Source organism: Trichomonas vaginalis, chromosome IV, assembly GCF_026262505.1.
Source record: "Trichomonas vaginalis G3 chromosome IV, whole genome shotgun sequence".
Classification (NCBI taxonomy): Eukaryota; Parabasalia; order Trichomonadida; family Trichomonadidae; genus Trichomonas; species Trichomonas vaginalis.
Genome location: NC_067206.1, coordinates 12092586 through 12108234, shown reverse-complemented (window position 1 = coordinate 12108234; position 15649 = coordinate 12092586). Strand labels below are relative to the sequence as shown.

Here is a 15649-nt window from a genome sequence, read left to right as displayed (position 1 = left end):
TATATTTGTTAGGAACTGTCTTTGAAAGTATACCACCTTGAACTTTGACAAGTTTGAAACGAGGTCTGACAATAGTAGTTTTATCTTCTGCTTGCAGTGTGTACATTTTGCCATGTTTGCCTAAAACTTCATAATATTCTCTTGTATACTTTCTTCTATTTTTACGAACACGAAGGTGAGTACCTGTCGGGTTCCCATTGTTGTCATAGTCAATAGTATTTTCATATGGGTCGCGTTTAGGTATTTCTATTTTTACTTTGTCACCTTTCTGAAGTTTGAAGCCTGGCATTCTTTCTTGTTTGTCTCTTTTGACTAAATTATTAAATATATAGTCTTTCTCTAAGTCAGGGTTGTTTTTCATTTCTTCGGGGGAGTGGTTTCCCAAACCTTTTTGTTTACGGTTATTGTAAATATTTAAAACTTGTCTCATCTTTGCCTGGGAGAAGTGTCTATATTTGTCGTCATATGACATTTCATTTGCTTCACCACCTTGTGGTTGGTTTAAGTCTCTTAACATTTTTATACATCCGTCAATGACACCAAGAGCAGAATGGTTTTGGTCGACAATGAAATATTGGTTTACATTTTTTGAACGCAGATAGTTTTTAATATCATCTGATTTGAAAGAACTTTCACAGTCAGATGTCAGTTTTGTTGGATGGTATTTGTCAACGAATATTGTCAAAGCAGTTTTCACATCTAAAATATTTTTGGACCATAATGGTATGGCTTCACAGTATCTTGTGTTTTGACCAACAAATATTAACCAGTATGGTGGTCCATCTGTTCTAACTCTCGGAATGTTTTCCAAGATATCCATAAACCAAGCATTTGGTGTTGAACTAAAGATTTTTATCATGAGTGCTTTCTTTGTCGCTTTAGAAACATAGGGGTCCTTGTTTGGATTCGTCATTTTTTAACCCATAAGAAATGGGTTTATTTGGCGCATTAGCAGGAGTTGCATCCAGATTTTTGCCCGCAGTGGGAACAATAGCCAGAGGTGCATTTGGAATTGGAAGGAAGATTTTGAGTACATTAGGTATACTTAAAGAGAAAGCACAACCTATTATACAAACTGTACAGAAAGGTTGGGAGGTAGCACGAGATGCAACAAATCTTATTCCAAATCCTGAAACAAGAGGAAAAGTTCAAGGATGGATGGACAATGTAGGAAGACAAGCAGGAAACTATTATAACAAAGCAAATGACTACTATAACCAAGCAGGACACTATATGAACCAAGGTGAAAGATTCTTTAACAGAGGATATAACCATGCACAACAGTGGGTAAACAATAACCAACCTCAACCGCCTCAAACGTGGGGAATGTAAAGTTTTTTACTGAGATGAAATGAACAATGCAGCTTTAAACAGAATAAGTCATGGAAGACCACCTTTTACACCACGTGTTTGTAAAGTTCTTCCTATACCTCAGGAAGTTTTAGACCGACTTAAAAAACCTAAACAACCAGTTGAAAACAAACCAAACTAAAATTTTTTACTGAGATGAAATGACCGAAGAAGTTGAAACGGTAGATTTGACACCACAAACAAAAAGTTCAGAACCATTGTCAAAACCTGTCAAAGAACTTACAGATGAAGAGAAAAATTCAATAATAGAAAGTGCCAGGTCTGGAAATACAAACCCTAACTACAAAGTCACTTTTCATAAAAATGGAACGGCTAGTATCTCAAAAAAGAAACAGACTCTCACAAATAAAATATTGAAGTCTGAAGGAGCTTTCGAGACAACAGATGGAAAAGTTTACTTCACTGACCAACAGTTCATTATAGAACATCTCATTGACTTAGAGTCGAAATATTCTAAACTTTACAACAAACACAAAAAGTTGAAAGGAAAACAAAAACAAATGGCATATGATATTTATGAAGATGTTGACGACACAACTGTTCCGGCAAGTGAAGTAAAGTCAGAGGAACCGAAAAGTGACGAAAAACCGATAGAAGAAGAAAAACCAAAAACTGAAGATAAACCAAAACCAAAGTTTAGTTTGGAAACTAAACCAAGTCAACCTTCATTAGCTGGTATGGGTTGGCGTCAAAGACTTATGGCAGCAGGCGGTTATGTTAAGTAAAGAAAAAAATATATTTTTTTATTTTTATAAAAATGCCCCCATATAGAATGGATAGAAAGTCTGCTAGAATAAAAGCAGAGTTACAAAGATATGGTTGGAGAGTTTCGAAGAATTTTAAATATAGGAAGGGAAGACCCATAAAAGTCTATGACAAATTGTCTGGTCTTCGCTACGAAATGGATTTGGAAACAGCACGTGCCAATTATCCAAACAGACTAGAGAGGTTAGAAGAAGAACGTCTTATGAACATGCCTTTCGATGTTAGTGAATTCAAGTTGAAGGACACGACGGCTTTGCCAGATTCTACTGGAAACATGACGAACAATTGCATCCTTTGAGAAGGAAAAAAGGAAAAGGTGAAGACACACATGCTCCATGGAAAGAACAAGATATGCATATGAAAAGTATCGTGAAGTTAGAAGTCAAATTACATCTGGTCGAACCTTTACAGTAAACTTTGACGAAGGAAAGAACAAGAAGGCTTCATGGAGTACTTGCTGCCATACAAGACGGAAATAAGAAAGGACACAATCTCAGATTGACCATAACAGATTTGGATGGTCACATTTACTATGCACATGGCAATGAAAAACAGCCGCAAAACTTCTTGACGCTTTCAAGACTACAAAGAGAGAACAAATGGTTGACTCCGACTCAGACATTTTGAATGCAATTGAAGGAATTGCAAGTGTCAAGTTCGAATGGTACCAACCTAACCCTCAAGCAGTCAGACAACATGCTGGATACTTCCCCTTCATAAATAAGTCTGACATTGACTTGACAAGGTATGGAATTTACAATTCAATTGAAACAATTGTCAATGAACCTTGTTATTCTTACATGTCTCAGGAACTCTGGTCTTGTTACAGATGAGAAGATGAAGTATCTTGAGTCATGTGTGAAGACAAGGTACATTCTCAGAGGTCAATTGGCAAAAATTGCACCGTTGGCAAAATGTCAATCTCCGAGTCAACATACCTACAGCTAAGGTTCTTCACATGACGACTATGTTGTTGAGTTCAATTTACCATGGTTGAAGATTGTAATTGTCCACAACCACTTCATGTTGAACGAAAGTCTTACAAACCCATTGTTCGGAAAAGGCAAGTGCAACATTGTCAGAGCTGTAAACATTCTTTTCGAGAAAGGTTTGTTTGGAACCAATTCCAGATGACAAGCTTACAGAAAGTTTATACCAAAAGACGAAACAAACTTTCATTGTTAGCAAGACCAAAAGTTTGTTCCAGACAAAGTTCTAGTACAAAAGAAGTACACAATTCCACAAGGAGTTGGATTGTTCGGATACCAACCTGAACCAGAAGAACTTCCAATGAGGTTGCAAGAACTTCAAGATGCTATAAACAAACTTCCATTGAGACATCCAATTGACGTCAAATTGTATTGGAGAGCATCTGAGTTAGGTCAGAAGGTTTTATATGAAACAGGTTGCTTCGACGATGTTTATGAGATAACAGGAGAAGTTTCTCAGAAGATAAGAGACTCACTTGAATTTCCACAAACTGGACCAATTGGTTGCGACAAGTTCGACTCAAACGAAAAGATATACTATGTCGACCTTAACGCTGCATACATGAGGTTTGTCCAATATATTCCGACTGGAATTCCAAACGAAGATGGTGAGTTCCCGGGAAGGAACTATACAGTTGGAAAAGTCATACAACAACTGTATGATATTAGGAAAGCTTCAAACCCCAAACTTGCAATGACACTCAAATTGCTTATGAATTCGACATGGGGATATTCCATTAAGAAACCTCAAGAGATGAAGAGTAAACATTATGAGAAGGTCGACAACTTTGTTGAAAGGTTTTCTCCTTTTGTTTTGAAGTACGAATTCACTCAAGGTCAAAGTGGCTTAGTAACCACATTAAAACCTATTGTCGAACATTGGTCTTACCCTCAGTTCGCAAAGGCAGTCCTTGACAACTACAACAAATTCTTCTCGGAAGTCAAATCGAAAGTCAAGGTTTACTATGAGAACATTGACGCACTCATGACGAACGAAGAAGGCTATAACAAACTCATTGAAATGGGTTTAGTCGGTGAAAAGATGGGTCGATTCAAATTGGACAAAATTTTCACCGAAGTTCATGTAATATCGAAAAGGAAATATTGGGGCATACTTGAAGACGGCACAGAAATAAAACATTGCATGAAATAAAAAATTTTTATTCGAATTTGAATTTAAATGTGGGAATTCTTGGGAAAGGGTTCTCTCTGTTTGGAAGTAGTATCCAAGGACGCTTGGCAAAGAACTTTATAATGGCTTCCTTCTTTGCTTGCTTTATGTCGTCGAAAGGAGTGTTTTCTGGTACCTCAATTGGAATTCCGGTCGAAGTCTCGAGATTCAAGGCAGCCCTTCCCGTTATCCAACCGTTAACAAGCTTGCCTTTTACATTCTGCCTGAGGAAGTCTTTAACAAGCTCGTTAATTTCAATTAGGTAAATTGCCTCGTCGGTAGGTTCGACCTCGACCATTGCTACTGTCAGTAAAAGTACTGCTACTGTCAGTAAAAGTACTGCTACTGTCAGTAAAAGTACTGCTACTGTCAGTAAAAGTACTGCTACTGTCAGTAAAAGTACTGCTACTGTCAGTAAAAAGGAAAATTTGAGAGGGTTTTCGACGATAAAGTACTGCTACTGTCAGTAAAAGTACTGCTACTGTCAGAAAAAGTACTGCTACTGTCAGTAAAAGTACTGCTACTGTCAGAAAAAGTACTGCTACTGTCAGTAAAAGTACTGCTACTGTCAGTAGCAGTACTGCTAGTAGCAGAGATTTTTATCGTTGTGGTCCGACGGTTAAGCCACAAACGAATGTCCCACGTCCCACCAACCCAGTCCATTCCCAAACCAGAGGAACCTAAAGAACCACAACAGTCTCCTCAGCAACCTCAGTTCCAGCAAGTACCTCCGAATTACTACCAATTTCCACCTCAGGGTTACTACCCACCACAAGGCTTCCCGAACTACCCTCCTCAGCCTATGCCTTACTTCCCCAACCCTTGGATGTTCCAGCAAGCTCCACCCCAGCAATTCCAATCTCAATCCAAATCGAAGAGAGACCAAGAGTTCGAAGAAGGTCTGAACCGTTTACGCAAAGATTATGCCACAGCCCCAATTGAGAGAAAGTTGTTCCCGGACCAAAAATATAATTTAGGTGAAGAGGTGAGATTTCACCTCTTTTTTCACCTGTTTTTTCACCCTCTTGAATTTTCATGAATTTTCATGAATTTTATATATTAATGTTTTCGTTAAGCCACTTTGTGCCGTCAGTCAGTCAGTCAGTCAATGAAATTTACACCAAAAATATAATTTAGGTGAAGAGGTGAGATTTCACCTCTTTTTTCACCTGTTTTTTCACCCTCTTGAATTTTCATGAATTTCCTTAAGATAGAAAAAATAAAGTTAGTTTTATTTTATTTATTTTTTTTATTTTGTATAAAAGATATGATTTCAGGGATTTTTTTGACGAAGTGTAAAACTTCACTTCGTCAAAAATAACAGTTATATAATGAAAAAGTGAAAGTTATTCTTCATTTTTTTGTATTTGACGAGAATGTCGGGTAGATGGTTAGATCTAACACGTTTTCTAACCTCATTTCTAACCGCTTGAATTTTCATGAATTTCCTTAAGATAGAAAAAATAAAGTTAGTTTTATTTTATTTATTTTTTTTATTTTGTATAAAAGATATGATTTCAGGGATTTTTTTGACGAAGTGTAAAACTTCACTTCGTCAAAAATAACAGTTATATAATGAAAAAGTGAAAGTTATTCTTCATTTTTTTTGTATTTGACGAGAATGTCGGGTAGATGGTTAGATCTAACACGTTTTCTAACCACTTTTCTAACATGGTCTAAAACTCTCGAAAATCATGAATTTTTGACATTTCCTTATGAAAGAAAAATAACGCTAATTTTTTTCTAAGAAAAATTTTTATTTTGTATAAAAGATATGATTTCAACAATCGGCACAACAACAATTCAAACAACAGCACCAAACTCGTTAGTTATGAATCCTACGTCAATGTTAGTAGAAATGAAAAGCTTTATTCCTTCTTCATATACTTTTGAAACAGAAATCCAGAAGATAAAGCAAGAACTTTTAACAAGTAATTTAGACTGTACCGCACAGGATGAAGAAAATGAAGAATATCTTTATGAAATGCAGGACATTATTGACCATTTGCCTAAACTACCTGAAATCCAACAACAAAAACTCACTATTCCTGAATTTGACGAAATTGAAGTCAAACCAACTGACTCAGTAGAAATAAAGAAGTTCATACGAAAGGTAAATTATGAATTCCTTGGTTTTCATTGCAACCATAAAGTTATGGACAAAGATTGCGATATGGTATATAAGAATGTTAGTTAGTATACCTAAGTCGTGTACTGAGGCACTGCGCTCCTCCGTACACCACTTAACCTTAAATATTTACAAAACCGTTAACGTATATTTTACAACACAAACGACAACACTAACTTAACCTTAAATATTTACAAAGCCACCAACCACTTCACCTCACTAATGTAAAAAATAAACGTTCTCACTTACAAAAGTATTGCAACTCCTCCCATTGCTGTGCTTCATATAACAGCTCATAATCTTCTGACTCACTTTCTTCTTCATATAGGTCAAAATCACTGTCATAATGAATGTTAGTAAGTTTTGACAAAGCTAATGAAACACGTTTACCGTTTGTATCGTATGCTTGTATAAACTTTCCATTCTTCATTCCTTCATAAACGCTCAAACTAACTTTACCCTTTCTCCCTCGTATCTGATAGAATGTATTTTCACGAGAAACGAAGAACAAATTCTTGAACTCATGACCGTTGTAGTTTGTTATCTCAATAGTTTTCGTCATTTATATAAAAATAAACTTAAAAATTAATGATATCACCACCATCACACGTATGAAAACATCCATTTAAATTTAGGTGAAGCGGTGAGATCTCACCTCTTTTTTCACCCTAGCCGCAAAGCGGCTCTGACCCTTTGGGTCTGTTGAATTCATTGCTTTATAACTCTCTTCCTTTCTCCAACTCTTCTAACTTCTTCCTAAGTTTAGCAACGTTGTCCTCATGAAGTTTAATCTTTCTCAAAATTCCTTCTTTATCTAATGGTTGCTTTATCTTTCTAAACTGAACTCTACCATCCTTCATAGTATGAACGTAAAAACCTTCTGGAATAATTCCTGATTTAATGTATTCTACCAAAAACTTTTGTTTCATTGCTTCAGTGACTTTAGTCGTCATTTTACTCTAAATAAAATGTTCAAATAAAATAAAACTAACATTATTTTTTCAGTAAGGAAACGCAGGAGTTTTACGATTTATTTGAGGAGTAGGTTCTGGTTTAAATGTTGGAGTCGGTTTTGGAGTTGACTTTTGAACAGGAGTTTGTACTTTCATAGGTTCAGGAGTCATTGAAGGTGTTGTTTGTGAAGGCGTTGGTTTTGACGTTGGTTTTGGCGATGGTGTCGGAGTTTGTTCAAATTCAGCTACTTCAGTATTATTTATAACATTTGCTTTGTTTCTTTTCAACATCATTACTGCTCCTGCTGTAGCTAGCAAACCTAGTGGGAGACCATATCTTATATAAGGACTTGACCAAATGCTATTTTTGACAGGAGCTGGTGGAACACCTAACCTTGGTGAGACTGCTCTTTGCCATTGTGCAGCTCGTAAGAAATATTCAATAGGTGCTCCATAATCGTTTGGTAAAGTTTGTTTCACAGATGGTGAAGGTTCACGAGAGCTTGATGAAGAACTCATTTATAAGCTTTAAAAATAAACGTTCATCCTTTATTCCTCACTGTCGTCCGCTGCTAAGTTATAGTCGTCAAGTCTTATTATTGGTATGCCTGACTGTCTTACTTGTATTGCAAAGCAACAATCCCTCATAAATCCAATAAGTGGCTTTGGTACATTTTCTGTTGCTAGTTCAATAGGTCCTTTAACAGACAATTTGTATGTTATTGGAGCAGTAGATGTTTGACCTTGCTGGAAGCAAAAGTCCACTTCTGTTGGAAAACCACATAAGAAATGTGTGTTGTCATAGCTATCCCATTTATGTTCCACACTACCATCATCCACCAATGACCTCATAACATCTTCATTAAATCCAATCATATCATTGTTTGTATTGCAAGCGTTCGCAACCATTTCATAAAATACAGGTCCATATGATTTTTCAGGTTCTGCAGGCATATTTCCATAAGCTCCCATGGAAAGCTGAAGATATTTAAACTTAGGGTTCTCAAAATTAACATAATAGTTGTCTTTCTTTCTAAATAGTGCCCAAATACTTTTAACATTAATAGGCGTATAAGCTGCTGTAAATGTTGCACTTGAACTATCTGTATTCTTTGAGAATGAACCATCCATAGGAATCCAATCCATAACTTTAACAGGAAAACATAAAGCCTCGTTTGTATAATGTTCTACAAGTTCTGTATAAATGTTAGGGTCTAAAGAGAATGACTTTGGATGAATAAAACATTCATTAAAATCCATCTTTGTTCGAAATAGTTGCTGGGTTACAGTTGTAATAGTAACTGTTCCACTAGCTTCAGTTGCACTCGTTATCATAGTGAATGGTTCATTCCATGGAACAAATTTATTTGTCGGTGGATTTGAACCTGAAGCAAATGCAACTTTAAGAGTTGGATTGAAAGCAATGATATCATTTACAGATATAGATGTGCATTGTAAGGCGTCGCTACTGAACTTTACTTTAAGCTGAATGTTTCCTGCAAAAGCTGGAATAAATCGAATAGGTTCTAATGGAAGGAATCTTCTAACAGGAATTCTTAAACGAAGCTTAAAATCAAATGATTTTCCTGCTGTAATTGGACCACCAACAATTTGTCCTGTTCTGCATGTTCCCGAATGACTCCATACATCTTTATGTCGAGTCTTTGAAAAAACATCGACTTTCTTTATTTGTTCGGTAGTTTGTGAGTTTGAAGTTATATATGCTTCTTCTCTTGCGTTGTCTTGAGAATATACGATACGACCATTTGCAAGGATTTGATATCCAGCAACTGCATAGAAAGCGTCATCGAAACCAATCCAAAATCCTGGTGGGTTTGTTTTATTGGAACCTGAACCAATTTCTTTATCTACAATAAATTGACCTTCCATTTTATACGTAATGAATGTATTGTAAAGGTCCAACATATTTTCACCAGGAGGTGAGAGATTGAATGTTACCCATGTGTTATCTTTAGCAGTTCCAGGTTGTGATGGAATCTTTGCGTCAGAATATTTTCTATTAGTGTCACCAATTTGAACTGCATTGTCTATGATATCGAAATATGAGCGAATCTGATGAATATGCTCTGCTGGAGTAAATTCGTTTAACTGTTCGTTCTGCATGTATTTACTTCAGATAAAAATATCTATTTACTTCATTATTCTCACTCTTCTTCTTGGTATTCGTGGTGGAAGTTGTTTCTTGACATTTTCAATGAACTGTACATTCTCTTTTGTCTCGACTTCTTTCACTGGTGGGTCAGGGTTCTTTGACTCGGTTTGCTTTTCAATGAAATTCACGAACTTTGCAATAAGCTCTTGGTTCGTTATTGAAAGTACATCTGGCTTCTTTTCTTCTTGTTCTTTTGGTGGCTCAGTTTGTACAGAAGGTTTTATATGGGCTTCGTGGCTTCGCCCTTGCCATGCACCTTAATGTTGTCGCTCTCTGTATTCGCTAATGGAACCTTTCTTTTTCTTACATATATTTTACCATCTTTACTCTGACTTACATAATAGAAAGGATGTTGTATTCCTCTGGCGTCATTTAATATAATAGACTCTCGTTCTGATTTTGACAAGCTCATTTTACATCGGTTAAAGTTTTAATTTAGTTTTTTATCTACAGTCAAATGACTCAGTCAAATCCTACGGACAAGACCCAAGGGGTCATAGATGTTGAAGCATTGAAGAAAGAAATTCGTGAACAAATTTTATCCGAACTGAAGGAACAAAAACCAGAACAAAAGCCAGAGAGACCAAAGAGAAAACTTAGTGAAAAACAACTAGCTGCATTAGCTGCTGGAAGACAGAAGAACCCACGTTTGCTGGCGAAAAAAGCTAGAGAAGAAGCAAAAGCAAAGGAAGAACAAAAAGCAAAGGAAGCTGAAGCAAAGAAAGAGTAAATGGTTTATTTTTATCCAAACTAAATGTATAGACAAATACCTTTATCTGTTGCGTTCAGTAGTGAAAACCCTGACGTCAAAATAAAGGGGAACAGAGTAACGTTTAAGTTTCCAACAGACTGGATTGTGAACATAAATGAAGAGAAGTACATTGGCATAACATCTATGTATATAACACGTGCTTTCAGAAAGGTTGACTTTATACTTCAAGTCGAGATAGAAAATGACGAACAGTCTTTAAGCGCCCAAAACATTCACATATACAAATACTTTAAAGACGATACAACATTGTTGCAATGTATGATTTCATTTAATGAGATGTTCGAGAAAAAGTTCAATATTGAAGTACAAACTTTACAGCCTTTACGTGAGTTTCTTGCACAACTGAAAGAAGAAGGTAGTCAGCCACAACTTATAGACTTTCATTATGAATTTAATGAAAATGAAGATGGAACTCATGACTGTCAGTTTGTTATATATTCACCATTCAATGAAGTCGCTAAAAAGAAAGAAAATCCATTACGTATAAGGTTTCAAATCTCTGAACCCAATGAAGACTTCAAGAATGTTTTCAATTATGATGCAATACTTCCGAGGAAAAATGAATTTTCAAAGATTGTAACACCTGGCATTTGGGATAGAAAGCAAGCTATATTATATTCAAACTTAAGTAAGGGAGTTGAAAATGAGTTCATTGGTCATACAAGAACTTCACCACTGTCAAATCCTAAGTATTACAAGCTTACTGGCTTCAATCGTGAGTTTTGGATAGACATGTTCTCCACTCATGACCATAAGTGCCCAGTGTTCTTACCTCCAGATGGGAAAGATTGTTTATACATTGAAGCACAATTGTTAAACTCTACAATAGCTGTATTGTAAATGACCACATAGGCTTCGCCCATGCCGCTAGCGGCTTATTTTTATCACAAATGACCTCATTGCTGACAAAAATAAATGACCTCAGAACTTCAACTTACGAATAAAGCTTGTTTTAGTCGTTATTGAAAAGTTGAACTTTTCAGCAAAGCAAGGTTGACATGACTTACATAAGTCGAATGCAATCTCTTGACCATCATAAAGTGCTTTGTAAAGTTTCATTAAACTGAACTCAGAGTCTTTGTCATATGTTCCAACAGGTATGTGAATGTTCTTATCTTCATTGTAATAGCATTGTATAGCTTCAGGAAACATTTCATTAGCGGTTAAAGCAATAACATCTTGCTTCACGCCTTTCATTCTGCAGTGAAATGCAACTTCATTTAAATCATTCGTGAGTAAGTCTATGTAGGTCTTCTTTCCACAGAAAATACTTTTATAAGCTAAACTTTGTTTTCCAGGTGTTATTTCTGCAAAGTCGCTATGAAATTGACCAAGGTTCTTTCCTATAAGTTCTCTACCGTATCTCTTCTTAAACTCTGCTGCAAGCTTTGGGATGTCTTCATTATATAAGTGCATACTGTCGGTATCCTGGTAAAATATTTGAAGACCCATGTCCTCTGCAGTACAGAATACTTCATTCATAATACGTTTTGACATAGACAGAATATTAACACCAAGTGGACAGAAGTTAAAGTGTCTGCAAATGCTTTTCGTTAGCTTGAAAATAGTTTTATCTGAACCATCCAAACCTTCGAACTTCACTATATGGTTGTAATTTCTTATAGCATATCTTATAGCATCTTTGTCATCTACTATGGTTATTTTTGACTCAATAGGAGATAGAATAGTTTTGCCATAAATGCTGTTCAGAATGAGTTTTATAATTTCTTGTAAGGGGTTTTCTTCTTTCTTATACTTTAACCTTAACTCAAACAACTTCTTTACTTCATCTCTTATTCTCATATCTCTGTTTCCATCGTAATAGTATCCTTGCAACACTTCACATTTGACACCTTGATATTTTATGAGGTCTTGTAATGTTATATGGTCAACATACATGAGACAGCAAGTGTTTGAACTTCTTGGAACGTTAAGTTCTGGATTTAGTTCAGGGTCGCAAACTATTAAATGAAAGTGTCTGGGTATACCAATCTCTGTTATCTTAATGAGAACAAAGAAGCCAGACATAAACTTTTCACCAATGGGTTCCTTTTGGTCATCATCGAATAAATGTCTCATGAGATACTCTGTGTTTAACATTTCTTCCTTCAATACTTTTGGAATACCTTCTAAAGTATAAAGTCTTGCTATAGCTGAAGGATATAATGAAACAGTGTCGAAGTCAGCAATGAGTTTCTTTTTGCTCTTTTGTTTCATGTTATCTGACAACATACATCTTCCACCTTGAATGCATCTCGAAATAAATTCTCTTGGTTTATTTGAGAGGTCATAAAGATTTCCATTCGGGAAGTATACTCTGTTCTCAAACAATTTGTTAGCAATTGAACAAATACTAACGTAGTCATAAACGTTTAAATCAAACTCTTTCAATAAGTCATTGCGGAACTTTACAAAACCTTCTCTTAAAATTCTTACATCTTGTTTGCAGTAAAACGTGCTATATTTTTCTAAGTCGAAGTGGTTCTCATCTATTCTGCAACCTTTGATGGAATCTATGTTTTTCATAAATGTATCTGCATCCCGGATAAACTTACATGCTTCAGAAATGACACCAGTTCTGTTGTCATTTGCTAACAAAACACTGCTGTAGTAGTTATATGGAAATACTTCTTTCGGTCCTGTTTGTAAGTTAAACATAGCAGGAAATAGTTTAAGCTTCTTATTTATAACACTGTAAGAGTCTTTTATAATAATTGCCCGTCCTTTATATAAACCAGTTATTTGCATTGTTCGTGAACCTTTAATGATGGGAGTTCCTTTCACTTCTGTCATGTGTCTTAAGATGAAGTTTATGTCATAACTGAGGTTGTGAAAATATATTAAACTCTTGTCAGGGAGTCTTTCCAAAAATTCTGTTGCACAGTTTTGACCCCAAATGCTTTCACTCACTGAACCATCTTCACTGTCATAACAGATGTTAAAAGCTTTATGAAAGCCATCCGTACTACACTCAAAGTCAGCAAAGAAAACGTGCTCAGGAATGAATTTACATTTAGCTTTATTTACTTCTTTTGACTCTGCTTTCTTCTTCAGTTGTACACAATACTTTGGAGCATATGTCAAATCTTTAAATGGTGCAAGGTTCTGTTTATATAAGTCAGTAGTATATGTGAAAAGTTCTCCATAAGAAATAGGTTCGAAATATTTGCACTCCCACAATGTTTTCATAACATCCCATAACGGTGTTGTTCTATCATAACGAACTACATATTTATCTTCTCTCTTTGTATAAATCTTCATCTGTTTCTCAATGTTCATTCCACCACAAGCTTTGAGAATTTCTTTATAGTTTCGAATGAAGTATGTTGTCATTGGAAGTCTTTCATTTAGCATGTAGTGGTCTTCAACAAGAAGTAAGTCAATAGTTCTAACAGTTTCGCATTCTTTTGGTATATATCTCTTTATTTCATTATGTCTTGAGTCATTGAAATAACCAATGGTAACATTAAATGCTATACCTGTTGCGTCAGAAATTTCTTGTACTTTACTTTGAGGAAAGTCTCTAACACGAATGACTTCTCTCATGTGGTCAATAGTTTCTTCATTTACTCCAGCCTGAATGCAAGCATAAACGAAACAATTGTCCTCTGTCATAAGTATTGCAGTTCTTTTGTTCAGTTCATTGAAGATTTGGTAGCGTTCAAGATTTATAGGTAATGTGCAAAGATACTTCCATAACTGACCGCTTCTCTTCTTATAAAACTTCTTTTCACCATTATCTTTCCAAAAGCTTTCTATAAGTGCTGGGTTTCCTGTTTGCTTAAGAGCTTCCAAAATGGCTTTCTGGTCATTTGTCAGTGTGCTTTCATCTCTATATGGTCTCTTTTTTGGTTTGCCTTTCTTTACATCTGACATCGTTAAGCCTTCATATTCTGTTAAATCATACATCTTTATTTCAGTAAGATTCTTTATGTTTGTCAAGAAGAAGTCATAGTGCATTTCAACAATACCTGCAGCATTTGCTTCTATCTCTGATATAAAGTTCTCCTTCAAGAGCTGATGTAGTAATGTTCCAATATTATTGAGGTTTAACGTAGAACATTCATACTTTCCACCAAGTTTATAACATACCATCCATCTTTGTTGCGAGTTTATTTTAATTTTCTCTAAGAGTCTCATGAAAACCTTACCGAAATGTTTGTGTAAATATTCTCTGTTTGGTTCATCTAAAGCTTCGATGTTAAAGTCAATGAGTCTATTGCCTGACTTCACATTTCTCTTCCTATTCTCTTCATCTTTCTTTAACCATCTCTCACCTTCTTTTGGTTTGTCGTCAATGGAACGAATGACATCGTTAGCTTTGCGAACTTGTTCTATAGCACTTTTAAACATCTCTCTTCTCTGTTGTTTCAGTGTGTCGTCTCTTCTTCTTGTTTCACCAACGTTTGCATTTGTTATGTCAAACATTTCTTGACGAACATCATGCGAAAGAGCTTTACGAGTATGACCAACGTTCGCATTTGTTATGTCAAACATTTCTCTTCTTACTTCATGAGGTACTGAACGTCTATGATATAAGTCAATAGCAATGTCATTTAAAGGAAATGCTCTTGCATGGACTTCGTCCTCGCCGCGTTGCGGCTTTATGAACTCATGAATTCTATCATAACTTATTGCACCATTGTAGTCTTTAATGAAGTCAGCGAGTGCTTTTTTGTTTGTCGCGTAATGTTTTGCAACATCTATATTAGCTTCTGTAAGAAGTTGTTTTATTTCCGAGTGTTCTAACTTAGACAACTTCCGATACATCTTTAGTAGGAAATAAAAAAATATTTTTTCGAAAAAATAAACTTAGAAAAATTATTTCTTTATATATTTGCCATTCCGAACTTCGAAAAGATGTTTTATACCAGCATAGAATTTTTCTCTAGAGCTTGGTCTTATATCGTTTTCATGACAATATTTTCTATATTCTTCATATAAAGCCTTTTTTTCATACATTTTATAAGGACAATCTAACCAGAATAGCGCATATCCATTTTCGTTATCTAGGTCTCTATATGTTTGTGGAATTTCGCTTTCTTCTGTTTGTAGAATTTCGCCTTCACTATTTAGTTCTATGTATATATATTGTGGAATTTCGCTTTCTCTATTTAGTTCTATGTCTATATATTGTGGCTTAAAAGGATGTGGGCAAGAAGGGTCTGGCGCTATGTAAAAAGTTAATTTTTCTGTCATCTTTTCTATCGGATAAAAAATATTTTTTGAAAAATTAGATTACATTTTTTTAAGTTATTTTTCAAAATAATTTAATATTTTTATTTTAATGAAACACATGCAAGATTGCAAGTTCTTTTCATACAATG

The 15649-nt window shown here is 35.3% G+C and overlaps 15 protein-coding genes and 1 pseudogene across 16 annotated transcripts, besides 3 other annotated features; 7 read left to right on the top strand and 9 right to left on the bottom strand.

Moving 5' to 3' along the window:
• Window positions 1-859: part of a mobile genetic element that runs on past the window's edge.
• Window positions 860-930: 71 nt separating this feature from the next.
• TVAGG3_0076090 (uncharacterized protein) lies at window positions 931-1332 on the top strand (the record flags this gene model as incomplete). The annotated part of the gene is made up of 1 exon (XM_051221890.1): window positions 931-1332. One exon carries the CDS (start codon window positions 931-933, stop codon window positions 1330-1332), a length of 402 nt encoding a protein of 133 aa, XP_051106876.1.
• Window positions 1333-1511: 179 nt separating this feature from the next.
• Window positions 1512-2096, top strand: TVAGG3_0076080 (phage tail repeat-like family; the record flags this gene model as incomplete). Its single annotated transcript, XM_051221889.1, has 1 exon — window positions 1512-2096. The coding sequence occupies one exon, from the start codon at window positions 1512-1514 to the stop codon at window positions 2094-2096; it is 585 nt and encodes a 194-aa protein (XP_051106875.1).
• A 1723-nt stretch (window positions 2097-3819) lies between these two features.
• TVAGG3_0076070 (DNA/RNA polymerases family) lies at window positions 3820-4278 on the top strand (the record flags this gene model as incomplete). Its single annotated transcript, XM_051221888.1, has 1 exon — window positions 3820-4278. One exon carries the CDS (start codon window positions 3820-3822, stop codon window positions 4276-4278), a length of 459 nt encoding a protein of 152 aa, XP_051106874.1.
• A 7-nt stretch (window positions 4279-4285) lies between these two features.
• TVAGG3_0076060 (uncharacterized protein) lies at window positions 4286-4750 on the bottom strand (the record flags this gene model as incomplete). The annotated part of the gene is made up of 1 exon (XM_051221887.1): window positions 4286-4750. A coding segment is annotated over one exon (465 nt), but the record flags the coding sequence as incomplete, so codon positions are not given.
• A 180-nt stretch (window positions 4751-4930) lies between these two features.
• TVAGG3_0076050 (uncharacterized protein) lies at window positions 4931-5335 on the top strand (the record flags this gene model as incomplete). Its single annotated transcript, XM_051221886.1, has 1 exon — window positions 4931-5335. One exon carries the CDS (start codon window positions 4931-4933, stop codon window positions 5333-5335), a length of 405 nt encoding a protein of 134 aa, XP_051106872.1.
• A 735-nt stretch (window positions 5336-6070) lies between these two features.
• Window positions 6071-6493, top strand: TVAGG3_0076040 (organellar and viral DNA polymerase type B; the record flags this gene model as incomplete). The annotated part of the gene is made up of 1 exon (XM_051221885.1): window positions 6071-6493. The coding sequence occupies one exon, from the start codon at window positions 6071-6073 to the stop codon at window positions 6491-6493; it is 423 nt and encodes a 140-aa protein (XP_051106871.1).
• A 59-nt stretch (window positions 6494-6552) lies between these two features.
• Window positions 6553-15649: part of a mobile genetic element that runs on past the window's edge.
• On the bottom strand, window positions 6666-6986 carry TVAGG3_0076030 (uncharacterized protein; the record flags this gene model as incomplete). Its single annotated transcript, XM_051221884.1, has 1 exon — window positions 6666-6986. One exon carries the CDS (start codon window positions 6984-6986, stop codon window positions 6666-6668), a length of 321 nt encoding a protein of 106 aa, XP_051106870.1.
• Window positions 6987-7092: a terminal%2Cinverted (terminal inverted repeat of Maverick-1A transposon ID:TVAGG3_0075840).
• On the bottom strand, window positions 7141-7377 carry TVAGG3_0076020 (uncharacterized protein; the record flags this gene model as incomplete). Its single annotated transcript, XM_051221883.1, has 1 exon — window positions 7141-7377. The coding sequence occupies one exon, from the start codon at window positions 7375-7377 to the stop codon at window positions 7141-7143; it is 237 nt and encodes a 78-aa protein (XP_051106869.1).
• Window positions 7426-7896, bottom strand: TVAGG3_0076010 (repellent protein 1 family; the record flags this gene model as incomplete). Its single annotated transcript, XM_051221882.1, has 1 exon — window positions 7426-7896. One exon carries the CDS (start codon window positions 7894-7896, stop codon window positions 7426-7428), a length of 471 nt encoding a protein of 156 aa, XP_051106868.1.
• Window positions 8773-9501, bottom strand: TVAGG3_0076000 (uncharacterized protein; the record flags this gene model as incomplete). Its single annotated transcript, XM_051221881.1, has 1 exon — window positions 8773-9501. A coding segment is annotated over one exon (729 nt), but the record flags the coding sequence as incomplete, so codon positions are not given.
• TVAGG3_0075990 lies at window positions 9529-9962 on the bottom strand (annotated as a pseudogene). Its single transcript has one exon. A coding segment is annotated over exon 1 (434 nt).
• On the top strand, window positions 10008-10280 carry TVAGG3_0075980 (uncharacterized protein; the record flags this gene model as incomplete). The annotated part of the gene is made up of 1 exon (XM_051221880.1): window positions 10008-10280. One exon carries the CDS (start codon window positions 10008-10010, stop codon window positions 10278-10280), a length of 273 nt encoding a protein of 90 aa, XP_051106866.1.
• Window positions 10599-11162, top strand: TVAGG3_0075970 (uncharacterized protein; the record flags this gene model as incomplete). Its single annotated transcript, XM_051221879.1, has 1 exon — window positions 10599-11162. One exon carries the CDS (start codon window positions 10599-10601, stop codon window positions 11160-11162), a length of 564 nt encoding a protein of 187 aa, XP_051106865.1.
• TVAGG3_0075960 (organellar and viral DNA polymerase type B) lies at window positions 13458-14462 on the bottom strand (the record flags this gene model as incomplete). Its single annotated transcript, XM_051221878.1, has 1 exon — window positions 13458-14462. A coding segment is annotated over one exon (1005 nt), but the record flags the coding sequence as incomplete, so codon positions are not given.
• Window positions 14666-15092, bottom strand: TVAGG3_0075950 (organellar and viral DNA polymerase type B; the record flags this gene model as incomplete). The annotated part of the gene is made up of 1 exon (XM_051221877.1): window positions 14666-15092. A coding segment is annotated over one exon (427 nt), but the record flags the coding sequence as incomplete, so codon positions are not given.
• On the bottom strand, window positions 15144-15521 carry TVAGG3_0075940 (uncharacterized protein; the record flags this gene model as incomplete). Its single annotated transcript, XM_051221876.1, has 1 exon — window positions 15144-15521. The coding sequence occupies one exon, from the start codon at window positions 15519-15521 to the stop codon at window positions 15144-15146; it is 378 nt and encodes a 125-aa protein (XP_051106862.1).